The sequence below is a fragment of the Gymnoscopelus braueri genome (assembly GCF_963280865.1).
Source record: "Gymnoscopelus braueri genome assembly, chromosome: 24".
Taxonomy (NCBI): domain Eukaryota; kingdom Metazoa; phylum Chordata; class Actinopteri; order Myctophiformes; family Myctophidae; genus Gymnoscopelus; species Gymnoscopelus braueri.
In genome coordinates this window covers 25,211,811-25,231,394 of record NC_137626.1, presented here as the reverse complement: position 1 = coordinate 25,231,394, position 19,584 = coordinate 25,211,811, and the positions used below count along the sequence as shown (strand labels likewise).

Here is a 19,584-nt window from a genome sequence, read left to right as displayed (position 1 = left end):
TGATCTGACTGATTGAATGATTGACAGGCTGATTGTCTGGTCACCTTGGTTGTCTGGTTAGTTACCTGGGTTACACTTCCCCCCCCCCCCCTGTTCTCATGTACGTCCCGTGACATGTAACTGGTTTGGTGTCAACTGGTTTTGAGCGATTGGTTACTTTGGCATGGTACAATGAGGAACACCTGGGCCTGCCAGGGCATACGTAAATGCAGTAGTTAAACCATGAAACAATGATTGAACTGCATCTAATACTGGTTGCCCAGGTTTTGAAACCAAATCGGTCGGGTGGTCTCCGGGTCCTAGTTGAACGCCTTACGGGAGCAAGGTTGTCACTATTTTCTGAGCCGGAGGAATCCGAGGTAAGTGGTAAATTGGGGGAATCGGTTACATCCATGGGTTCATCAACTGGGTTCTGCACTTCCAGGTAAGTTTGAACCTCCAGGGCTGTCTGCATTATCAGGTAAGTATAAATTTTCCGGGTCGTCAGTGACATCAGGTAAGTATGAACTTTCAGGGTCAGTGACATCAGGTAAGTTAGATAGGTTCAGAGGAAGATCCTCTGATACTACATCAGAGGTCCTCTGATACTACATCAGAGGATGTGTTCTGTGTGGTCTCCGTGGGTGTTGGATCCATAGCAGAAGGGTTTGGTATATCAAGCACTTTTGTGAATCTAGAAAGTTCAGAGATGGAAGATCCAGTGTACCAGTGAGATGGAATGATTTCATCATCTGATGGATCATCCGTATCGATATGATTGTCTGAATTTGGGAGAGGTTTTGGTTTGAGTAGCTGACAGAAGATATCACTAAGATTTTCAATTTGAAAAGAACACTCAACCCTGTAAATACTATTTTGGGGAAATTACCGTTAGAACTAACCCAAGAAATTGACAAATACATATACAGAATCCTTCGAACCGCAGCCCTTAAACAGGTAACAAGGAACTGGCTAACGCCTTCAAGTCCAAGGCCTAAAAAATGGAAAGAAACAGTACAGGAAATATGTGAAATGGAGAGAATAACGTTTCGAATTAGAAACAATGAGCCCGAGTTTAATAGAAGATGGAGTAAATGGACAAATTATGGGGCCGCTTGACTAAGTTGGGACAATGAGTGAGACCCAGCACCGACTCCACATCGGAAGTTCGGGCTGTGATATTTTACAAATTATATATATATAATATATCAATCAGTCACTCCTCACCAGTGCCTGCTACTCACTATTCATTCACAAACAGGTGAACGGTCGCATAGTTTGAACGGCACCAAACAACTCAGTCAGTAGTCAGTTAGATACGTAGCGTGTGTTATAGACTAGTTTTGTGCGTTTTTTAAACATTGTTCGTTTTTCCGTATATATATATATATATATATATATATATATATATATGGAAAAACAATGGAAAAACAATAAAAAATAAACCTATGAAAAAGGCAGTCAGATCGTTGAGAACTGACATAATAAAGACAGAGACAGCAAAATGTGTTGGCAACATAGAGGACACCCCCCCTGTTTTTGTTTTGATTTGTTAAGTTAGCATTATTAAATATCACTATCATTATTATTATTATTATTATAATTTAACTATCATTATTAAATATCACTAGTATTATTATTATAATTTAAAGTTGTACAATGCAAATTCACAACTAACGATTTTTAGCAACCTCTGCTGGTCACTACCGTCACTGCATACAATTTCCTTAGTCCTCGATTACCCAGAATTCCATTCGTTTTCACCGGAAGCCGGAAGCGTTTCAAAAAGCGATCTTTTAATTGTTTTATACTATCTACGGATCGTTTCTCTTAGCCAGTGGAGCATTAGTTACCATGAGCTGTGCTTTCTTTTTCTGTTCTTTTTCGATCTTCTAATCCTACATTCTCTTAAAATCAGCGTGAGGTTCATTTTTGTTATTAGCGCGATAGTTCCTGGCCAAACAGGAAACCGTTGCAGTAGTTCCTGGCCAAACAGGAAACCAGTGCATTTCCACCTCCGTTTTCCGGCCAGATGACGTCATTTCCCCGGGAAAGTCCCCCCAGTCCACGTTCAATATAAAATATATAAATAAAAGGCTTCCGGGGGTGAAATTCATGGAGTGGGTGTTGTGAAACCTTTGCCACTCACAAAAGATATACAATTTAACTTTAGTTTTGTTGAAAACGTTACCTAGTATGCCTTTAACTATCACTAGTATTATCATTATTATAATTTAACAGGTATTAATATTAGGATAACTTACATTGACTGATGTGTAATTACCTATTTATAGTTACTCTGATTATTGTATTTTTTGTTTTTTAACACTGGGTGTATAGATAGGGGAAAAAAAGAAAAAGAAAATGTTGCAAGAAAATAAGAAATGAAATGCAAACATCAAATGTAAACTTGAAAAAGATCCTGCAATAAAAGTATTTAAAAAAAAAAAGAATCCATCCATTCTAGACTAATAGCCGCTATCCTTGCGCCGTTACACAGACGAAACCTACTGCATTGACGATGGATTGGCTGCACTACTGCAAGGTGACGATATATGACCATCCTCTCCACAATTGAAACAGTACCAAGGCTTTGGTCCATTTGAAGATTGTGACACAGCAGTGGCAGCTCTAAACTTTGATGTGGGTTGCATCTTCTTTTGAGAAAGCAAGGTTGTTAACTGGCTTTGTAGCTTGTTCATTTGCTTCTGGAGATCGGCAATTGCACTGGAGGCATGTTCCGATGTCGCTCCACATGCACTGTGTTAACTCAAATTCACACGTTGCTTGGATGTACTGATATGTTTTCTAATACGATTTTCTTTTGCCAGCTGTCTGTCTTCCTCTGTGCGCAGCAAGAGCAATAGCTCTGAAAAGGGTGGAGGATTGTCTTTCTGCTGATCAAGCAGATTAGTGATTACCGCGTTCTCCAGGGATCCACGACAGAATTGTCGGATAAGATGTTTCTCTGATTCACTGGATTGAATTCCATCCCTTTTCACAACAGAGTTTAAGGTAATCGCTGTAGATAAGCAGAGAATTTTTCATGTCGATCCTGGTAGGTAGTTAAGAACTGAGCGAAAAGCTCCTCTCCATCCTGGACAGTGGCAAAGGCTGCATCAAGGATTTGTAAGTAGGTGACAGGACGAGCTTCAGATCCTAGCCCTTTAACCACATCAGCTGCAGGAGACAGCAAGCTCTCAAGGATTCGTCTGGTAACATGTAAGGCAGACATGCTAGGATCAGCAAGCCAATCTGTGAGCGCCATGTTTCATAGTCTGCTTCATTACTGGGTTTGGGACATTTCCCAGAGAAGGCACGGAGTCTCAGTGGGGACAATGAATGAGAACTGAAGTCCCCCTTCTTCAATATATGTTCCACCACAACTTTTAGTATGTCAGGGGGGTTTAAGTCATCTCCTGCTAGAGACACTGTTCTCCTTACACGTCTGGTGCCTCCAGTTTCTGTTTGTGGCTCATGCCGGTCAGGCACAGAGCTTTCCTGTTCAACTTTTCCCCTCCTCTTCTCCACCGGGTTCTCTCAGTTTTTTACTCATCTGCGTGAGCATATCTTTTAACACAACCTCAAAGCTTCTGCCACTAGAGGTGGCTACTTCTGCAATCTGTTTGAGGTAGTTCTCAGTGTGTGTGCCACCTACTGTAGCTGCGTACTCTTTTGCCAAGGAACTTATTAGATACACGACCCCTTCATCATCCATGCGATGTACCATTGGCAACAGGGGCTCTTAACGCTTCTAAAGTATCTTCATCTTTGAATTCAATCCGTACTGGTAGGGTCATCCACTGGAGTGACTTGTTCAATCGGCCCAGACTGTTTCAAACATTTAAAGAGGGTTTCATCTGTTTCTGCTGTGTTTTTGTCACCTCTGACAATCACAGATTTGGCTAACTTCACACCTGATTGTCTGATGAAATCCATCTCAACTTGAAAAAACAAACAAAAAAACAATTCAAACAATTCAATGGGTTTCACACTTATTGAGCTCCTAGCTGCCTCGCCATGCTGTAGCCAGTTGCGCAAGGATAACGGCTATTAGTATAGAATGGATAAATTGACTGCTTTAGATACTAGGTTCAGTGGAGAGCTCAATGTGTAAAACCCAAAGAATCAGACACAAAGGTTCAACTTAAATATGTATTAGAACAGAACAATAGTTCAACATACAGAACGTTAAATGCATCTATAAGGGAAAAAAAAATGGGGGCCCTTTAAAGTCTGAAGTTCAGAGTGTCAGTGGATCTTTCAGGGGGGGGGGGGGGGGGGGTTCTCCTTCGGGGAGAGAATACAAGGGGAATGGAACCTTTCCTTTGTTCCTACCACACTGAGTGGAGGTGGGGAATTGGGCTCCAGAATCCAGGTCCAGTTGGGTCAGTTTGGGAGGCTCGCCATCAACATTGGATCGGATCTCCAGCCGAATCAAAAAAACCTGACCTAAAAGGCAAGGTGAAATAAAGTAATCAGTAATCTATAGTTGTACAACAGGGTTCAAGTTTCAACAAATTATTATTTCATGACTTTCATTAAATAATAAATTAGTGTCATTATTTCATGATTCATTAAATAATTATAGTCATTTTATCATGATTTTCATTAAATAATAAATTCACATAAAATACAAAATATACTTCAAAAAGTCATAACACACCATTTTTGTAACTGCTAGCTCACTAGCATGTTTATCATGAGAATTCCAAGGCAGATGCAGTTCAAATGGCAGACAACATTTTAACACAACATTGTATCATAACCAAGCAACCAAACCATTGACACTGAACCAAGGTACTTTAACTCACCGTTGAGTAGGAAGCATAGGAGTATAAGGCAGCTACACAGCAGCACACCATGCTGCAAACAAACACTCAGGAGGGAGTGGCAGGAAATGACACGAGGTGACCGGGACATTTATAGTGATCTGACTGATTGAATGATTGACAGGCTGATTGTCTGGTCACCTGGTTACCTGGTTACCTTGGTTACCTGGGTTAGTTACTTGGGTTACATAAAGTATAAGGCAGCATAGGTCACAATGATGTTGTGTAAACAACATGATTGCTGCCTTGAAACATGAAGGCTGCCTTATGAGAATAATTTAGGGTAAAAACAATACCCAATTAAAACACAAGGGCAGGGATGCTGAATCACAGCTGATGGCCTAGCCCTATTGGTTAAGGCACATACCACATATAGGCCCTAATGCAGCCTGATAGCAGGCCGTGGGTTCGATTCCCGAGCCCGACGGCCTTTGCTGCGGGCCCTGTCTCTTTCTCGCTGTTTCCTGTCACTCTAGTCTACGCTGTACTATCCAAAAGAAAATATCTTAATAAAAAGGGTAAGGCCAAGGTTCATCGTCGACGAAGGGGAGCGCTTGTTTTCACTGCCCCCCAGGCAATTCTGTAGACCCAACGCTAGAGGGTAATGCAAGCCAGACATGAGCCCCACACCACACACGCACGCATGCACACGCGCACAAACGAGCACGCACACACGCACGCCCGCGCGCGCACACACACACACACACACACACACCCGCGAACAGCCTTATTCCATGCAGTTGAAGCACAAAGGGGCGAGGGGGCGGGGCTGGCGGGCTATGTTAGTGCAGTGAGTGGCAGTTGGGGCAAACCATAGAGGGGCAAACGCAGTCCCCACAACATCATTTACGATTCTGTGCCTATCGGTACATAACTCGGACGGCGCTTAGTCGACTAGCAGACCATCGGCCGGTCGTCGCGGGCACTCGCGCCTGGAGGCGCTCGGGCGCGACTCCTCGGCCTCAAGGTCTGCTGAGTCGGCGCGCCTCCGTCATGGACAATAACTATACTTTACTGGCGAAAAAAAGTCTGCGGTTGTTTGAAAAAGTAATGTCTCAAGCGGGAGTCAAACCCAGATTTACAGTAGTAGTGGATGGGGGAGTCCAATGATTATCGAAGTGCGCCACTGAAGCTTCCTGGTTGCTATGTTGTTGTTGTCGTTCTCGTCCTCGCATCAAAGCCCCGCCCGTAGCCCCGCGTCTAAAAACCCCAGGCAATTCTGTAGAATCAACGCTAGAGGGCAATGCAAGCCAGACATGAGCCCCACACCCAGGCACGGACTGGCACAGAAAATCGGCCCTGGCATTGTGTGTGTGTGTGTGTGTGTGTGTGTGTGTGTGTGTGTGTGTGTGTGTGTGTGTGTGTGTGTGTGTGTGTGTGTATACCCATTGTGTATATCTGTCTGTATCTTATGTCATCATGATTTGTGTGCATGGGGATCTCATCTTAAACAAGCTCAGTGCTTAATGAGTCTCCAAGTTTAGTAGACCTTGTCTTGTGAATTTGTACTTCCATGTACTGATGTTCTCATGTCTTACTAAATAAAGTACATCAATCAATCAATGTGTGTGTGTGTGTGTGTGTGTGTGTGTGTGTGTGTGTGTGTGTGTGTGTGTGTGTGTGTGTGTGTGTGCGCGCACACACACACACACACACACACGTGTGTAGGTACGTGTGTAGGTACACATGAGCGTAGGTACGTGTGTGCATGTGTGTACCACCTGGTGTGCACCACACTTTTACGCCAGCAGACATCATGTAAGCACATTTTTTCCCATTAGTGTGACAGCCACACTGCCTGTCTCACTCTGCAACCTCCCCTCTCTCATGGTACAACAACAAACCCCCTCCAGCCCAGCAACAACGTTGGGTAGAGGGGAAACCCCGTCCAGCAGCATTCGCTCTCGTACACACGTCGTTCTTGGAAGCTTAGAGACCATGCCATACGGGTGGGCTGTTGCGATAATGAAGCCCCTGGCATCAGGCCACGGATGCATTTAGGTGGAGTTGGAAGACAACTGCCAGTTTATTGAGCACTTTAACCCTGGCAACCCCAAAATAGCCGATCTACAAGCTCACAAAGCGTCGTATCAACTTGTACATTGGAGAACATCTACAACCTCTGGTTTAATTGAGGATTTTGTGTTGTACTATCATTGTACAACACAAAATCCTCAATTAAACAATGCAGTACATTAATCACAATAGATTACATTTGCTCTTTATGATGGTATTGGCCTGATGTCTGCATTGTGATGTTTTCTGTTTGTATATATTAAAAAAATAATCTTGTGTTTGGTGTTTCCTGTCTTAGTTGTGTCTTTTGTTTTTTGGCACAGGTGTGATACAGTACAATGATCAAACAAGTGATGACACCTTGAACCTTCATTATACTGTCACATTCACTGATTGCTTTATGCCTAAAGAAGGTCTATGCTTGCTATAAAAAAATCTGATTTTTGCACAGCACTCAAAGAGAGTGTGAGGAGGCTCCCTTTTATTGTTCATTTGGGTTCCGTACCTTTTGGCTCCGGCACCTAACCCAAGTTTACTGCCAGGTGAGCAGTGTGTTTTTTTCACTATTCTGACTGATCTGCCCCTTTTAAAATAATAAAGAATTGTTTTGTGGTTAAATGATAAATTAGTGAAACCAAGGCATGCAGCAGATGAGCGAAGGCTGCTGGTATCCACATGCAAAATGGCCCAAAAGAGAGTGTGTGTGTGTGTGTGTGTGTGTGTGTGTGTGTGTGTGTGTGTGTGTGTGTGTGTGTGTGTGTGTGTGTGTGTGTGTGCGCGTGTGCGTGTCAGATGGTGGTCATCCGGTCTGGCTTATGAGGAACGCCTAGCAGAGAATGATGCCGATGATCAGTCGGTACATTTAATTTCACTTAGGGATCCAAGCAGAAAAGCTGCAGTAACCCTATTGTCAGTTATTCATTTCATCTTTCTTTCTTGACAGACAGACAGACAGACAGACAGACAGACAGCAGTAAAAGTTACAGATACAGGGCAAAGAAGTACAATACAGAATAATAACATAACAATAAGACACCCTCAAGCAAATATGAAAGTATACAGATGTCTATACTACACCCTATACAATCATCCTGCCTTGTGCAGAACACTGTCAATAAATATAAAAGTATTCTTCTTCGTCTGACAGAATGAAAAGAATATATTCTTTTCCCCTCCCACTTAAATCATTGCAAGAATCTTTTTTTTAACATGTGGGGTTTTCTTCTTTTTTTTTTAAGGCAGCATCCCGCTGTCTCTCAAAAAAGGTCCTAGAGAGCTGAATGTTTTCAGATGTTTCTGGACATCCGAATTAATATTTGGTCCCTGGAGGTGAATTTGTCTGATATATTGGTTGTTTAATGATCAGTTCGAGTACAATATAAAAGGTCCTAGAGAGCTGAATGTTTTCAGATGTTTCTGGACATCCGAAATTTTCCCACCAATGTTTTGTCCCTGGAGGTGAATTTGTCTGATATATCGGTTGTTTAATGATCAGTTCGAGTACAATCTCATAACTCAACAGGGTCAAAAGGACCCCCAATTTATGATACAAAGTTTGTGAGAACATAAATTCTTTTTCTTGTCAGCCACAACTTGCTAGCAGCTTTTTAGCATGGATTGCAAAGGTCTCTGCCACTAGTAGGGGGAAAACTATAGTAGCATCAGCATGAACCTATAGAGAGAATAAGGAGGAGAGTGTGATAACCATCAGTCTCAGAACCTGTGTTTCAATAGATCCAATGCAGTTATTAGTTAGCTTGTAGATCGGCTGAAAATAATATAATACGATTTTGCACAATTGTCTATTCTGATAAAACAAAGCACTTCAACACTTCGACACTTCAACACTTCCTTGACCGGTTTGGCACTGATTGAGATCTTGCCCCAGGCCAGGACACAGCCTCATCAGGTCTGGCCCCAGAGTCGGAGCCATCGAACTCCTGAGCTGTGTTCACACACACGGAATAGTCGGCTCCGTTTCTCTGGAAGGACAAAACAAATGTGTGTTAAAACAGGAATATGAACGAGACACAGAATTTTAAAAGAGAGAACAAGCCCGAGGGTAGCATTGAAGGTTTAATATATTGCATATGATTATTACTGTAATTTACATGGCAATTAGCATTGAGTATGTCATGTTTGGCCACCCCTCCTCCCAGGATGATCATCCCTGTCTTCTAAGACACAGACACCACCGCCGTGTAATTAATCTGAAAGACATCTGGAAGGAAACACACATTTGTGTAATGGCCACAATGACAGACAGATAACCATGGTAAACTGCTTTTACTGATTTCTTACCCTCCACTAAGCCCAGCACCAAGCCAGGCTTCTTTATTGAGTAATGAAAGAGTAAGTCTCCCACTGCACCATCTGTTAAAGCACACAAGAACATTTGGATGTTATTCTGAAACAAACAAAGTCACAATACATTATGTAAGCTTTGCTTAAAACCCTGGATTCTGCTGTGTGTATGTGTGTGTGTGTGTGTGTGTGTGTGTGTGTGTGTGTGTGTGTGTGTGTGTGTGTGTGTGTGTGTGTGTGTGTGTGTGTGTGTGTGTGTGTGTGTGTGTAAAACGCAGTATGGGTTAATAACACTGAGGATCAAGAGAAGATGATGAAGAATGTAGTATGATTAGTGACAGTTATCTCTTTGGATATACAATTTAAGCTAACTTCCCCCTCAGGGCTTGCCTTGGAGAGGTCCACGGAAGATGCAGCATTTCCCCTCTGGACCGCTCCAGGCAACCCCAGCATGTCAGTCATTCACCAGCCACGCGAGGTGTTCCCTCTAATCATGTCAGGGCTCACCTTGTAGGCTCAGTAGCAGACAGAGGCAGGATTGTTGATCTCCTTGCCCAACCGGTGGATCATCTTGGACCAACGGATACCCTGAAAAATAAAATAAATGAATGTAATTATTGTCGGGGTATTTGTCACTGTAGGCTATACATACATTTACACATGTGAATTTCATCCTCTGCATTTACCCATCCTATAACTATTATACTGAAAGTGCATTATTACTGCAGTGCCGGGGAGCAGTATTCAGAGTGTTTTGCTCAGGGACACTTCGACACAGCCTACGGGGGGAAGTGATTGGCAGAGTGGGGCGCGTTGTGCGTGATATCGTTCTACAGCGAAATTCGTACTGAGCCCCGCCCTGCCGCCTTGCGATTGGCTTAATGCAAAAACAAGAAAACAAGGACTCCGCCCCCAGAGGGGACGGTGGGGGCGTTGTCACATTCTAATACAGCCCAAAACCCTAATTCTTTAACTGGTCTGGTGACGTGTCTCGCTGAGCATTGGACTGCCGATCCCACCCCCCCGTGATGGGATCCCGCTGCCGGCACTCTTTTTCCGACCAATAAAGTATAGTTTTGGACCGCGACGGAGGCGCGCAGTCTCAAGGAATCTTGAGCCACGAGAGGCACCACAGAGCGAGTTGCCGTGCCGAACGTTGCGAAGTTCGCTTGAGCCTACTCAGCACCGTCCGAGTTATGTACCGTAAATTATGTTTTGGGGTGAGCATTTGCCCCAACTGCCACTCAAAGTGCCTACTGGCCAATCACAGCGCGTCTTTTCCGGGTCTTGGCTGAGGTGCCCTGCATTTCACTATCACGCTCAGGGCGTCAGGCACTGGCCTCACCTGGGGGTGATTGAGGAACTTATAAGGCTGAGGGAACTACACCCTCTCTCTTCTCCGCCAGTGAGCAGCATATTGGTTTGGGTTTAAACTAAAGTTACATGCACACACACACACACACACACACACACACACACACACACACACACACACACACACACACACACACACACACACACACACACACACACACACACACACACACACACACACACACACACACACACACACAGGGATATTAGCGGTGGAGGAAGAACATTGTTACTTGTACATGACAGTTCTGCCAAGCTTGTACTGTAGGTAATGATACGGACAAATTAAACAGTTTAGGACTTTTCTTTATAGTATCGCTGGGTTTGGCTCATTGACTTTGCAACAATGACAGAATAAATAATGATAGTAGACATGACAAAAATCATGTCATTTCTGGTGTCAAGCTTAGAAGACTTCAAAGACTGTGTGTCCACAGCTAAGGCTAACAAAGCAACACGTATATCAGATATCACTCCAAATGATGTGGAAAACAATACAAGACACTATAGAAGACAAGGGGAGAAAGATTTAATAACATCGGGAAACCATATCCATTTCAAAATTACCATATTATGGTAATGTTTCCGGAGCAAACTATCCCTTTTCACAAGAGAAAATCAAGAGGGCTTTATTTGTCACTCACACATACAGGTACAAGCAACAAAACGTTGGTGTGGCATGTTCCACAAGACTGTGCTAAGAGCAATAAATATACAAGATAATAAATAAGGATAACTAATTAAAGAAAAGAGAAAATAAAATAAAAAAAACAACTAGAAAATGTGCTCCTCGGAGCACAAGTCTCCGCCTGCAGACCCGTGCTATTTTAATAGCACGGGTCGTCTTGGTAGAATGCGCGTGGTTTTTGGTGTTCTGCAGGGGCGACTGAATATGTAGTGTCTGCATCTAAAAAAAAATCTTCTTCAAATGCTTTTCTGTCTTCTTCATCTTCATTGTCTTGAACAGTTTCAGCAGTTGATTGGTGTGTTTGATCTATGTCAGTTTTCTCTAGTGCTACATAATGTATTTGATCAAGGTGGCCAATTGTTACAGTATTAAGACTTCGGCCTTGTTGTGGGATCAATTCAACTCTATAGTCCTCTTCTGTGTTACTGTTGTAGATGAGTATGCTTTCTTAGCTTTGGCCTTCTGCGCCTTTGCTTGACCAATGTTAGGTGTTTTCAGAGGGACACACACACGCACGGACGGGTGATTTGTACTGGAAGGTACTGTTCCAATCAAGACTGATTGATCCTGTCTTACCTCACTTCAAAAAACGTAAACGGCTTTTTGAAGTGACACACCTATTTATAGGATTTTATTTCGTCATGCGTCTCGCTAGCCAATCAAAGGCATTGGTGTCAACATATTGACACGTGTCACGTGGAGCTTGACCAATGTTAGCTTGGCTAGGGGCCATGCTAACACACGGCGGGACAAAGCGAAAACATACTCTCCACCTCCGGCGGAGACAATAAGGAATATAAGATGAGATAAAAAACAATTATAATTGGTTAAAAGGTACAGGTAAGACACACACTCTAACTCTCTTTAAAAAAAAACTCTTTGCAGCATTGGGGAATGGGCAGAATTAGGGGGATTATAGTAGAATGCAGTGAGGTATGTGTTATGGATACATACATCAAGTCAACCTATCAGTACGGTGTGTAATGAAATATGTAATCTACATTAGGCTACATTATTAACAGAATATGGATGTTTATTTAATGCTTAGTTTTCTATCCTTACTCAAAATGCCAACATCGCTACCAAGCGATTTAAAACCATTACATTGATAATGTACATATTTGGAAAAATGTCAAATATTTTTTGTTTTTTTTTCTCCAGAATTGTAGACTCTTCAATGTATCGGTGCTTTCCAGAAACGTACAATGCCAAAATGTTATTCTGGCGAGATTAGCTGAAAAATGATTTAAAAAATAATCCATGTGGTTCATGTGGCAAGTCTATAACATGTCATGTATGACATCAGTACTATGGCATCTCCATACTTCTGCCAAGTTTCAGCCCAATCCGCCTGCTCCATTGACTTCCAGTATTATTATTCTTATTAGTAGTAGTAGTAGTATTGTTGTTATTATTATTGTTAATATTATTATAATTATTATTCTTTTTACCAATGAGGCCCCAGAATAACTGGTAACGGTTTATCGAGAGCTGCCTTTATTAGCAGGAGCCCTTAAAGTAAATTGGTTATTGATATTGATATAAAACAGGAGTGTGCATTACAAGCACATTCATTCAGTGTGTCCCATTCCATTAGATCTTTCCCCCTGCGAGATCGAAAGCAATTTGAGCTCTGATATTTCGTCAGGGCCAGGGGTGCTGCTACCGCTATGATCACTGTAGGTGTCCTGTGCCGACAAGCAGCCCTTCTGCAAGTACTTCTGGAGTTTCCCGGCGGCAGCCAGTAGGAGACCGAAGTAGGGAGGCGATGGTTTGATGGGACGAGAGGTGAACTCGGGGTGGTACTGAACCCCCACGAAATATGGATGATCATCCAACTCTATCACCTCCATTCTTTCCCCCTCGACATCTTGACCTACGAAGCGAAGGCCCTTCTCTTCGAAGTGACCCTTCAGCTCCGGGTTGACCTCGAAGCGATGTCTGTGCCTTTCATCGACATATTCCGCATCGCCGTAGAGCTTACGTAATACGCTGTTTTTGGTCTTAAAGACCGTGCGTCTCTTTCCGAGCCTCATGGTCCCACCCATCTGTCCAGAGTTGTGCTCTGGCATATCAATCACCACTGGATGTTTCGATTCTGGGTCAAACTCGGTGGAATTGGCATCTTGCCAATTCAACACGTTGCGGGCAAATTCACAGACAGCTAATTGCATTCCAAGGCACACCCCTAGGAAGGGCTTCTTCTGTTTCCTGGCCCAGTGGATGGCTTGGATCTTCCCTTCAGTCCCACGTACACCGAACCCTCCGGGAACCAGGATACCGTCGGCACTGCACAGTTTCTGCCAGGCCTCGTGGTACTTCACTGGTTCTTCCTGCTGCATGGCTGGCTCCAGATCAGCAGAGTCTATGCACCTTACATCCAATTTGTGGCTGATGGCTAGCGCTGAGTGCTTCAAAGCCTTGATCACAGAAGCATAGGAGTCCGAGAACTTTGTATACTTTCCAACCAGTGCTATAGAGCAGTGTTCTAGGAGTCCCTCTGACCTGTCAGACATCTCTTTCCATTGGGTCAGCATCTTCCTCGGTTGTGTCTCAGTGGGCATGCTCAGACGCCGGCCTAAATATCCCACAACGCCCTGGTCCTCCAGGAGGAGAGGAACTCTGTAAATGGAGGAGACGTCGTGCACACAGATGACCTGTTCAGGTTCTACGTGACAAAACATGGAGATCTTCTCCTTGACATAATTCTCCAGTGCAGTGGTACAGCGACACATGATCAAATCAGGAGACAACCCGAGTCCTCTCAGTTCTCTGACACTGTTCTGTGTGGGTTTGGTCTTCTGTTCTCCTGTTGCACTGGGCTGTGGTACGAGGCTGACATGGATGTTACAGAAGTTCTCCCTCCTCACCTTAAACTGGAACTGTCGGAACGCCTCAATGAAAGGCATGCTCTCAATGTCTCCGACAGTGCCCCCCAGCTCTATGACACACACTTGTGGTTCGACATTGTCATCGTCAACAGGTACTCTGGCCTGTTTCATCACCCACTCCTGAATGGCGTCTGTAATATGTGGCACCACCTGTACGGTCTTGCCCAGGTAGTCTCCCCTCCTCTCCTTGTTGATGACAGATTGGTAGATCTTTCCAGTGGTCAGGTTGCTGTCTCTGGTCAGTCGGATGTCCAGGAAGCGCTCATAGTTCCCCAGGTCCAGGTCGACCTCGCCCCCATCATCTAACACAAACACCTCGCCATGCTCATAGGGAGAGAACGTTCCCGCGTCTATGTTGATATAAGGATCGATCTTGACGGCGGTCACATGCAAACCACATGACTTGAGGATGGTCCCCACGCTGCTTGCGATGATGCCTTTACCGATGCCCGATATGACCCCTCCAGTGACCAGGATGTACTTCATGATCGCACACTGCAATCCCAATCCTTAAACGTTTACTCCGATACTTTTCCCAAAGTTGCACTGGTTATACTGTGTGATTGGATGTGATGTCATATGACATCAGCTATATGACGTCAACAAAAGACCCCTACGGGTAAATATGGTGGGATTGAGGGATCCTTTTGTACAGCCCTCCCCAGAGTTAGGGTGTAAATTTGCCTTCTGATGGATCTGCGGTTTCAGTACCGTCTAGGGGTAGTGCCAGGAGTTTGACTGGCGAGCATCTTTGTGTGCCTCTAAACATGGCTTTGGAGTGCATACAGGTGCAGGTGTAGGTGGCACAACACGGACTACATGTAGTCCCAAATGAAAGCACCTACTTGTGTAATTATAGCGGCCAAGACTATGTTTTCGCCCCTGTCCGTTTGTGTGTGTGTGTGTGTGTGTGTGTGTGTGTGTGTGCGCGGCGCGCATGTGTGTCCGTCTGTGAGCAGCAGCTTATTTAAGTATATTTATTATGCATTATAGACATGAGCGTCATGGAAAGTGTTGACTTTTCTTGCTTCCAGAGAGGATGTATACTGGTCATCTGCAGCCAGGCACATCAACTCTTTGCCATGGGGCAAATTTCTTTGCAGAATTTAATTTAAGTGAAAAAAACTTGCAACAGACAGGGGAAAAGTACGTCCTCTCGCCTCTGATGTCATAGATGCTCATCCTTTTGCCAAGTGAACCAGACAGCAGCATGTCTGTGAGGAGTGCAGCATCCTGGCCTGTAATGAGTTCCATTCCTGGTCCACCTGCCTCCAGGTCCAACAGGCCCGTCTTGTTGATTAGCATTCCAAAAATCACAGTCCTGACTATTGTTTTGACAGGTGGAACATATGCAGAGTATTTCCTTGAAATTGCAATGCCATTGGAAACAATATGATTGATTCTGTCAGACAAAGACAATAATACATTATCTAATTTAACAACTAGTAATTTGGACTCCATATATGGGCATACGACAGACAGACAGTCAGACAGACAGACAGACAGACAGACAGACAGACAGACAAGACAGACAGTCAGACAGACAGACAGACAGACAGACAGACAGACAGACAGACAGACAGACAGACAGACAGACAGACAGACAGACAGACAGACAGACAGATGTCAGAATTTGTGTGTGTGTGTGTGTGTGTGTTGTGTGTGTGTGTGTGTGTGTGTGTGTGTGTGTGTGTGTGTGTGTGTGTGTGTGTGTGTGTGTGTGTGTCTTGTTTATGTGTCTCGGGAATGATGCAAAGTCGAGAACGAGTTAGATAGTTTGCCCCACCCACACCCAGTTATTTGTTATTTGTTTTATTTTGTTTACCTCAGTCAGTACAATCAGTACTTTGTGCGCACACATATCCCAATACAGAGGCAAATTCTATACCATAAAATAAATGATATATTTTAACCATTTGCCCTATTTTGGGCAAATGTCATAGTATGTGAAATTGCGATGAGCTTGTAGATCTGATATTTTCCTTTTGAATACAGGTGTGCCTTACAATTTTAACTTCCCCAGATTTTTAAAACCACTGGTCTAGCGCATTGGTGAGGAGATTATGAGCTTGGAAGCACTTCATGGTGACTGAGATAAGTGTGACAGGGCAGTAGTAGCTCAGGCAGAGAGCTGCCTCAGACATTTCAGTGGGCATGGGCCCAGGTCTATTATCATTATTATGATCATGATTATTCACACACTAATTAACAGAGATTGCACCTGTCATACTTAATTATGAGTAAAACACATGGCAAATCTGGGTTATATCAAGGTGAATTTCCTCATAGCTACAATTAGGTCATGAAAGAATGTCACAGCCAGTTGATGTAAGCATGCCGTGTCAAATTTGAGCCTATTATGACATACCTAGAATAGGGACACTAGGGTTCATGTGGTTTAATGGACAGGTTATAAACACGTTCATTCTCTGGTTTTCTGGTGTTTGACAGTTGTGAAAGGGGCTGTTAAATTACAGTCTAAACACACTTCCTCTTCTTTGTTATGTCACTGCCCTAAACTTGGTGTCTTTATTTTAGCCTCTGCTGGCCGAGACAAATTTAATATGGGTATGTATTGTTTACTGCTACGAGGAGAGTTAAAAGCAATGTGTAGCAGGATGGGCATTGGTTCCCACGCTACCCACGGCGCATCCTCTGCCCACGCATCAGTGGGTTGATTGGTACCAGTATTAAGGCAGCGCACCTCCTGCCCGCGTTGTCTCTGTCTCGTTTGTGGCATTGTGGTTGCACGTCGCCACGCTCTTCCTCGGCGGGTGCGTGTCCACACTAACTTGTGTCCTCCAAACACAAAGCTGGCCTGTTGGGCTTCAGTTTGTGTTCCGTTACGCATCAGCTCAGGTATGTCTCTCCATCTTGCTGTTTGAGCAATCGCCTGCATATATTATATTGTGGTCATGAACTTGACCTGAAACTTGACCGTTTGTTGTCATTATAGCCCCTGTGTGCTACAAACAGTCCTTCTGGCGTGCGGTGTCACTTCACCACGCACAGAAGGTACGTTGGCGGTCCTCCTTCTCCGCAGTAGAACACGTTCATTTGGTGTCTCGTTGGCACCACAGGAATGTAAACATTGGGCTTTTGTTATTTCATTTCACTTCTACTACCCCGTCTCCACCACTGTGGGCATTGCGACTGTACGCTCTGCCCTTGGAAATGTGGTAGGTTTACTGTCCGTCTCTCTGCTCTTTGAATTGCAGTATTATTAAACAGTAGGTTAACACGGCCGCCTGTAATTTCAGGGCCGGTGACACGACTGCTGCTTTGCCGGGTGTATAGTTACACCCATAGATATAGATACCTCATTGGCCGCTGCAGTGCATTGGAGCGACCTGTATCGTGGCCGCCATATTAGAGGGGGCGCGCTTCCTGACTCCTGGCCAATCACAGCGCGTCTTTTCTAGACAACTAGATTCTGACAAGTCCTGGAAAAGATGTGCTGTGATTGGCCAGTAGTCAACGTGCTGTGATTGGCCAGTAGTCACTTTGAGTGGCAGCGTGCCCCCTCTAATATGGCGGCCGCGATACAGGTCGCTCCAACGAACTGCAGCGGCCAATGAGGTATCTAAGTTTCTATATCTATGATTACACCATTGAGAACGTCAGCCCTCGTTGGGCGTAATTCTACACACCCTCCTCCCATTCATAAAACGGCCTACCATGACGTGGGTCGGGGACAACTGTAACCACACGGCAACCGTGCTGCTTGATCTCTCTCTCTCTCTCTCTCTCTCTCTCTCTCTCTCTCTCTCTCTCTCTCTCTCTCTCTCTCTCTCTCTCTCTCTCTTACAGTAGAGAGTAATCTGAGAGAATGACAAGGTCTTAAGCTTGCCTTTATAAGATGAATGTTGTTACAGATGTCAGCTCATCGTTACCGGTCACAAATGGGTTGAGGTTCCTCTTCTTCAGTAAAGTGTGATAATAGCTGCTACACTTCAGATAAATTGGAAAACACAAGACTGTAGGCTGTAGGGAACCATTAACAATAGAGTATTCATTCAATACATCACATAGGCAGTGAAAGACACGCTTGAACAATCTTGTGGGACTCGGGTCAAAAGGACAAGAGGAAGACCCAAGCTGCTTTATCACCCCCTCAAGATAACTGGAGTTAATAAGTGAGAAATTACTCATTGTGCCCATGGAGGACGTACATTATTGATGTGGGGGCAGAGACAGAGCAGATCCATCAACATGAGGATAGAAGGGGGGAGAGAGAGAGAGAGAGAGAGAGAGAGAGAGAGAGAGAGAGAGAGAGAGAGAGAGAGAGACAGAGAGAGAGAGAGAGAGAGAGAGAAAACTTTTCATGTGTGTTAGTTAACCACTCAAACCCACTTGTTGAACGGAGTCCCCAGGCTATTACTTGGCCCCTTCCTTTTTCCCTCTACACCAAATCTCTTCACCAAAAATGGCCGAAAATCTGCAAGATCACAATGCGTTGCAATGCAACATGTTTTGAGCCTATTATGATATGCCTAGAATAGGGGCGCTATAGGGTACATGTGGTTTACTGGACAGGGTATAAACATTTTGACATTTGTGAAGTGGTTGTTAAATTACAGTCTAAACACACTTCCACTTGTTTGCTGTCACTGTCTAAACTTGGTGGCTTAATCTAGCCTCTTCATTCTGTCCAGAGACAAAGTAGGCTACACTTAATATGGGTATTTCTTGTAACTTCTAAGGGAAAGACCATTTAGTTTACTGCTACAAAGAGAATCAACATCATGCAACTGGTTACACAACATGCACTAAGGAGTGCCACTCTGTATTCTCTGGTTAGGGGCCAAATAGCATTCCAATTTTCTTTGCATGGTTTTTGGTTTATTATTTCCAATGTGTCAGATTAGTTTCTGTTTTGTTTAGTCAAGTGGGGTTTCTGTCTGGTGACTCTGCTTGTGTTTGTAAACCAGAAGATAGTCCCAGAACCAGCTAGCTGACGGGGAATTTCTCTAGAGTCTCTCATTTGGTGATGGCTTTGTTATGGAGCATGACAGGTCTGGCAGGGTTATATCGTATATTATGGACCCCAAGCTGCTTATATTTTATGAACATTATGCAAGTCTAAAACCATATAGAAATACTGAGGTTACTTTACTGGAGCCCACTTTTGCATACAGACAGGAGAGACAATTTGTTGTTGATTCAGAGGCTGTTGGCCCTAGCCTGGGTGGAGAGGAGAGGCTGGCTGCTAGCTGCTAGCTGTGAACTGTACATTACCACTCTATTGATAACTTGGAGACAATGTGATCAGAGAGTGGCCTCTCCCTAGTCACACCTGGGTGGCAGGATGACATTATTGATCAAATGAGTTGATCTGGTCACCTTCCGGGGCGACCCCCACCACATGGAACCCACACTATTCTAATGCGAAGCTACCTACAGTATAAGAATTGAACTGAAAGGCCGAAGGGCTGCGAGGAGAGGGCTCCATGGTTCTCATGCTGTTGTACTTGTTGCTGAATGTTGAATAAACCGAACA

General features: G+C 44.1%; 1 protein-coding gene across 1 annotated transcript; it reads right to left on the bottom strand.

Annotated features, from left to right (window-relative positions):
• Window positions 1–12,764: 12,764 nt before the first annotated feature.
• Window positions 12,765–14,573, bottom strand: LOC308080539 (CTP synthase 1-like; the record flags this gene model as incomplete). Its single annotated transcript, XM_080422435.1, has 1 exon — window positions 12,765–14,573. The coding sequence occupies exon 1, from the start codon at window positions 14,568–14,570 to the stop codon at window positions 12,765–12,767; it is 1,806 nt and encodes a 601-aa protein (XP_080278561.1). The 5' UTR covers window positions 14,571–14,573.
• Window positions 14,574–19,584: the final 5,011 nt, after the last annotated feature.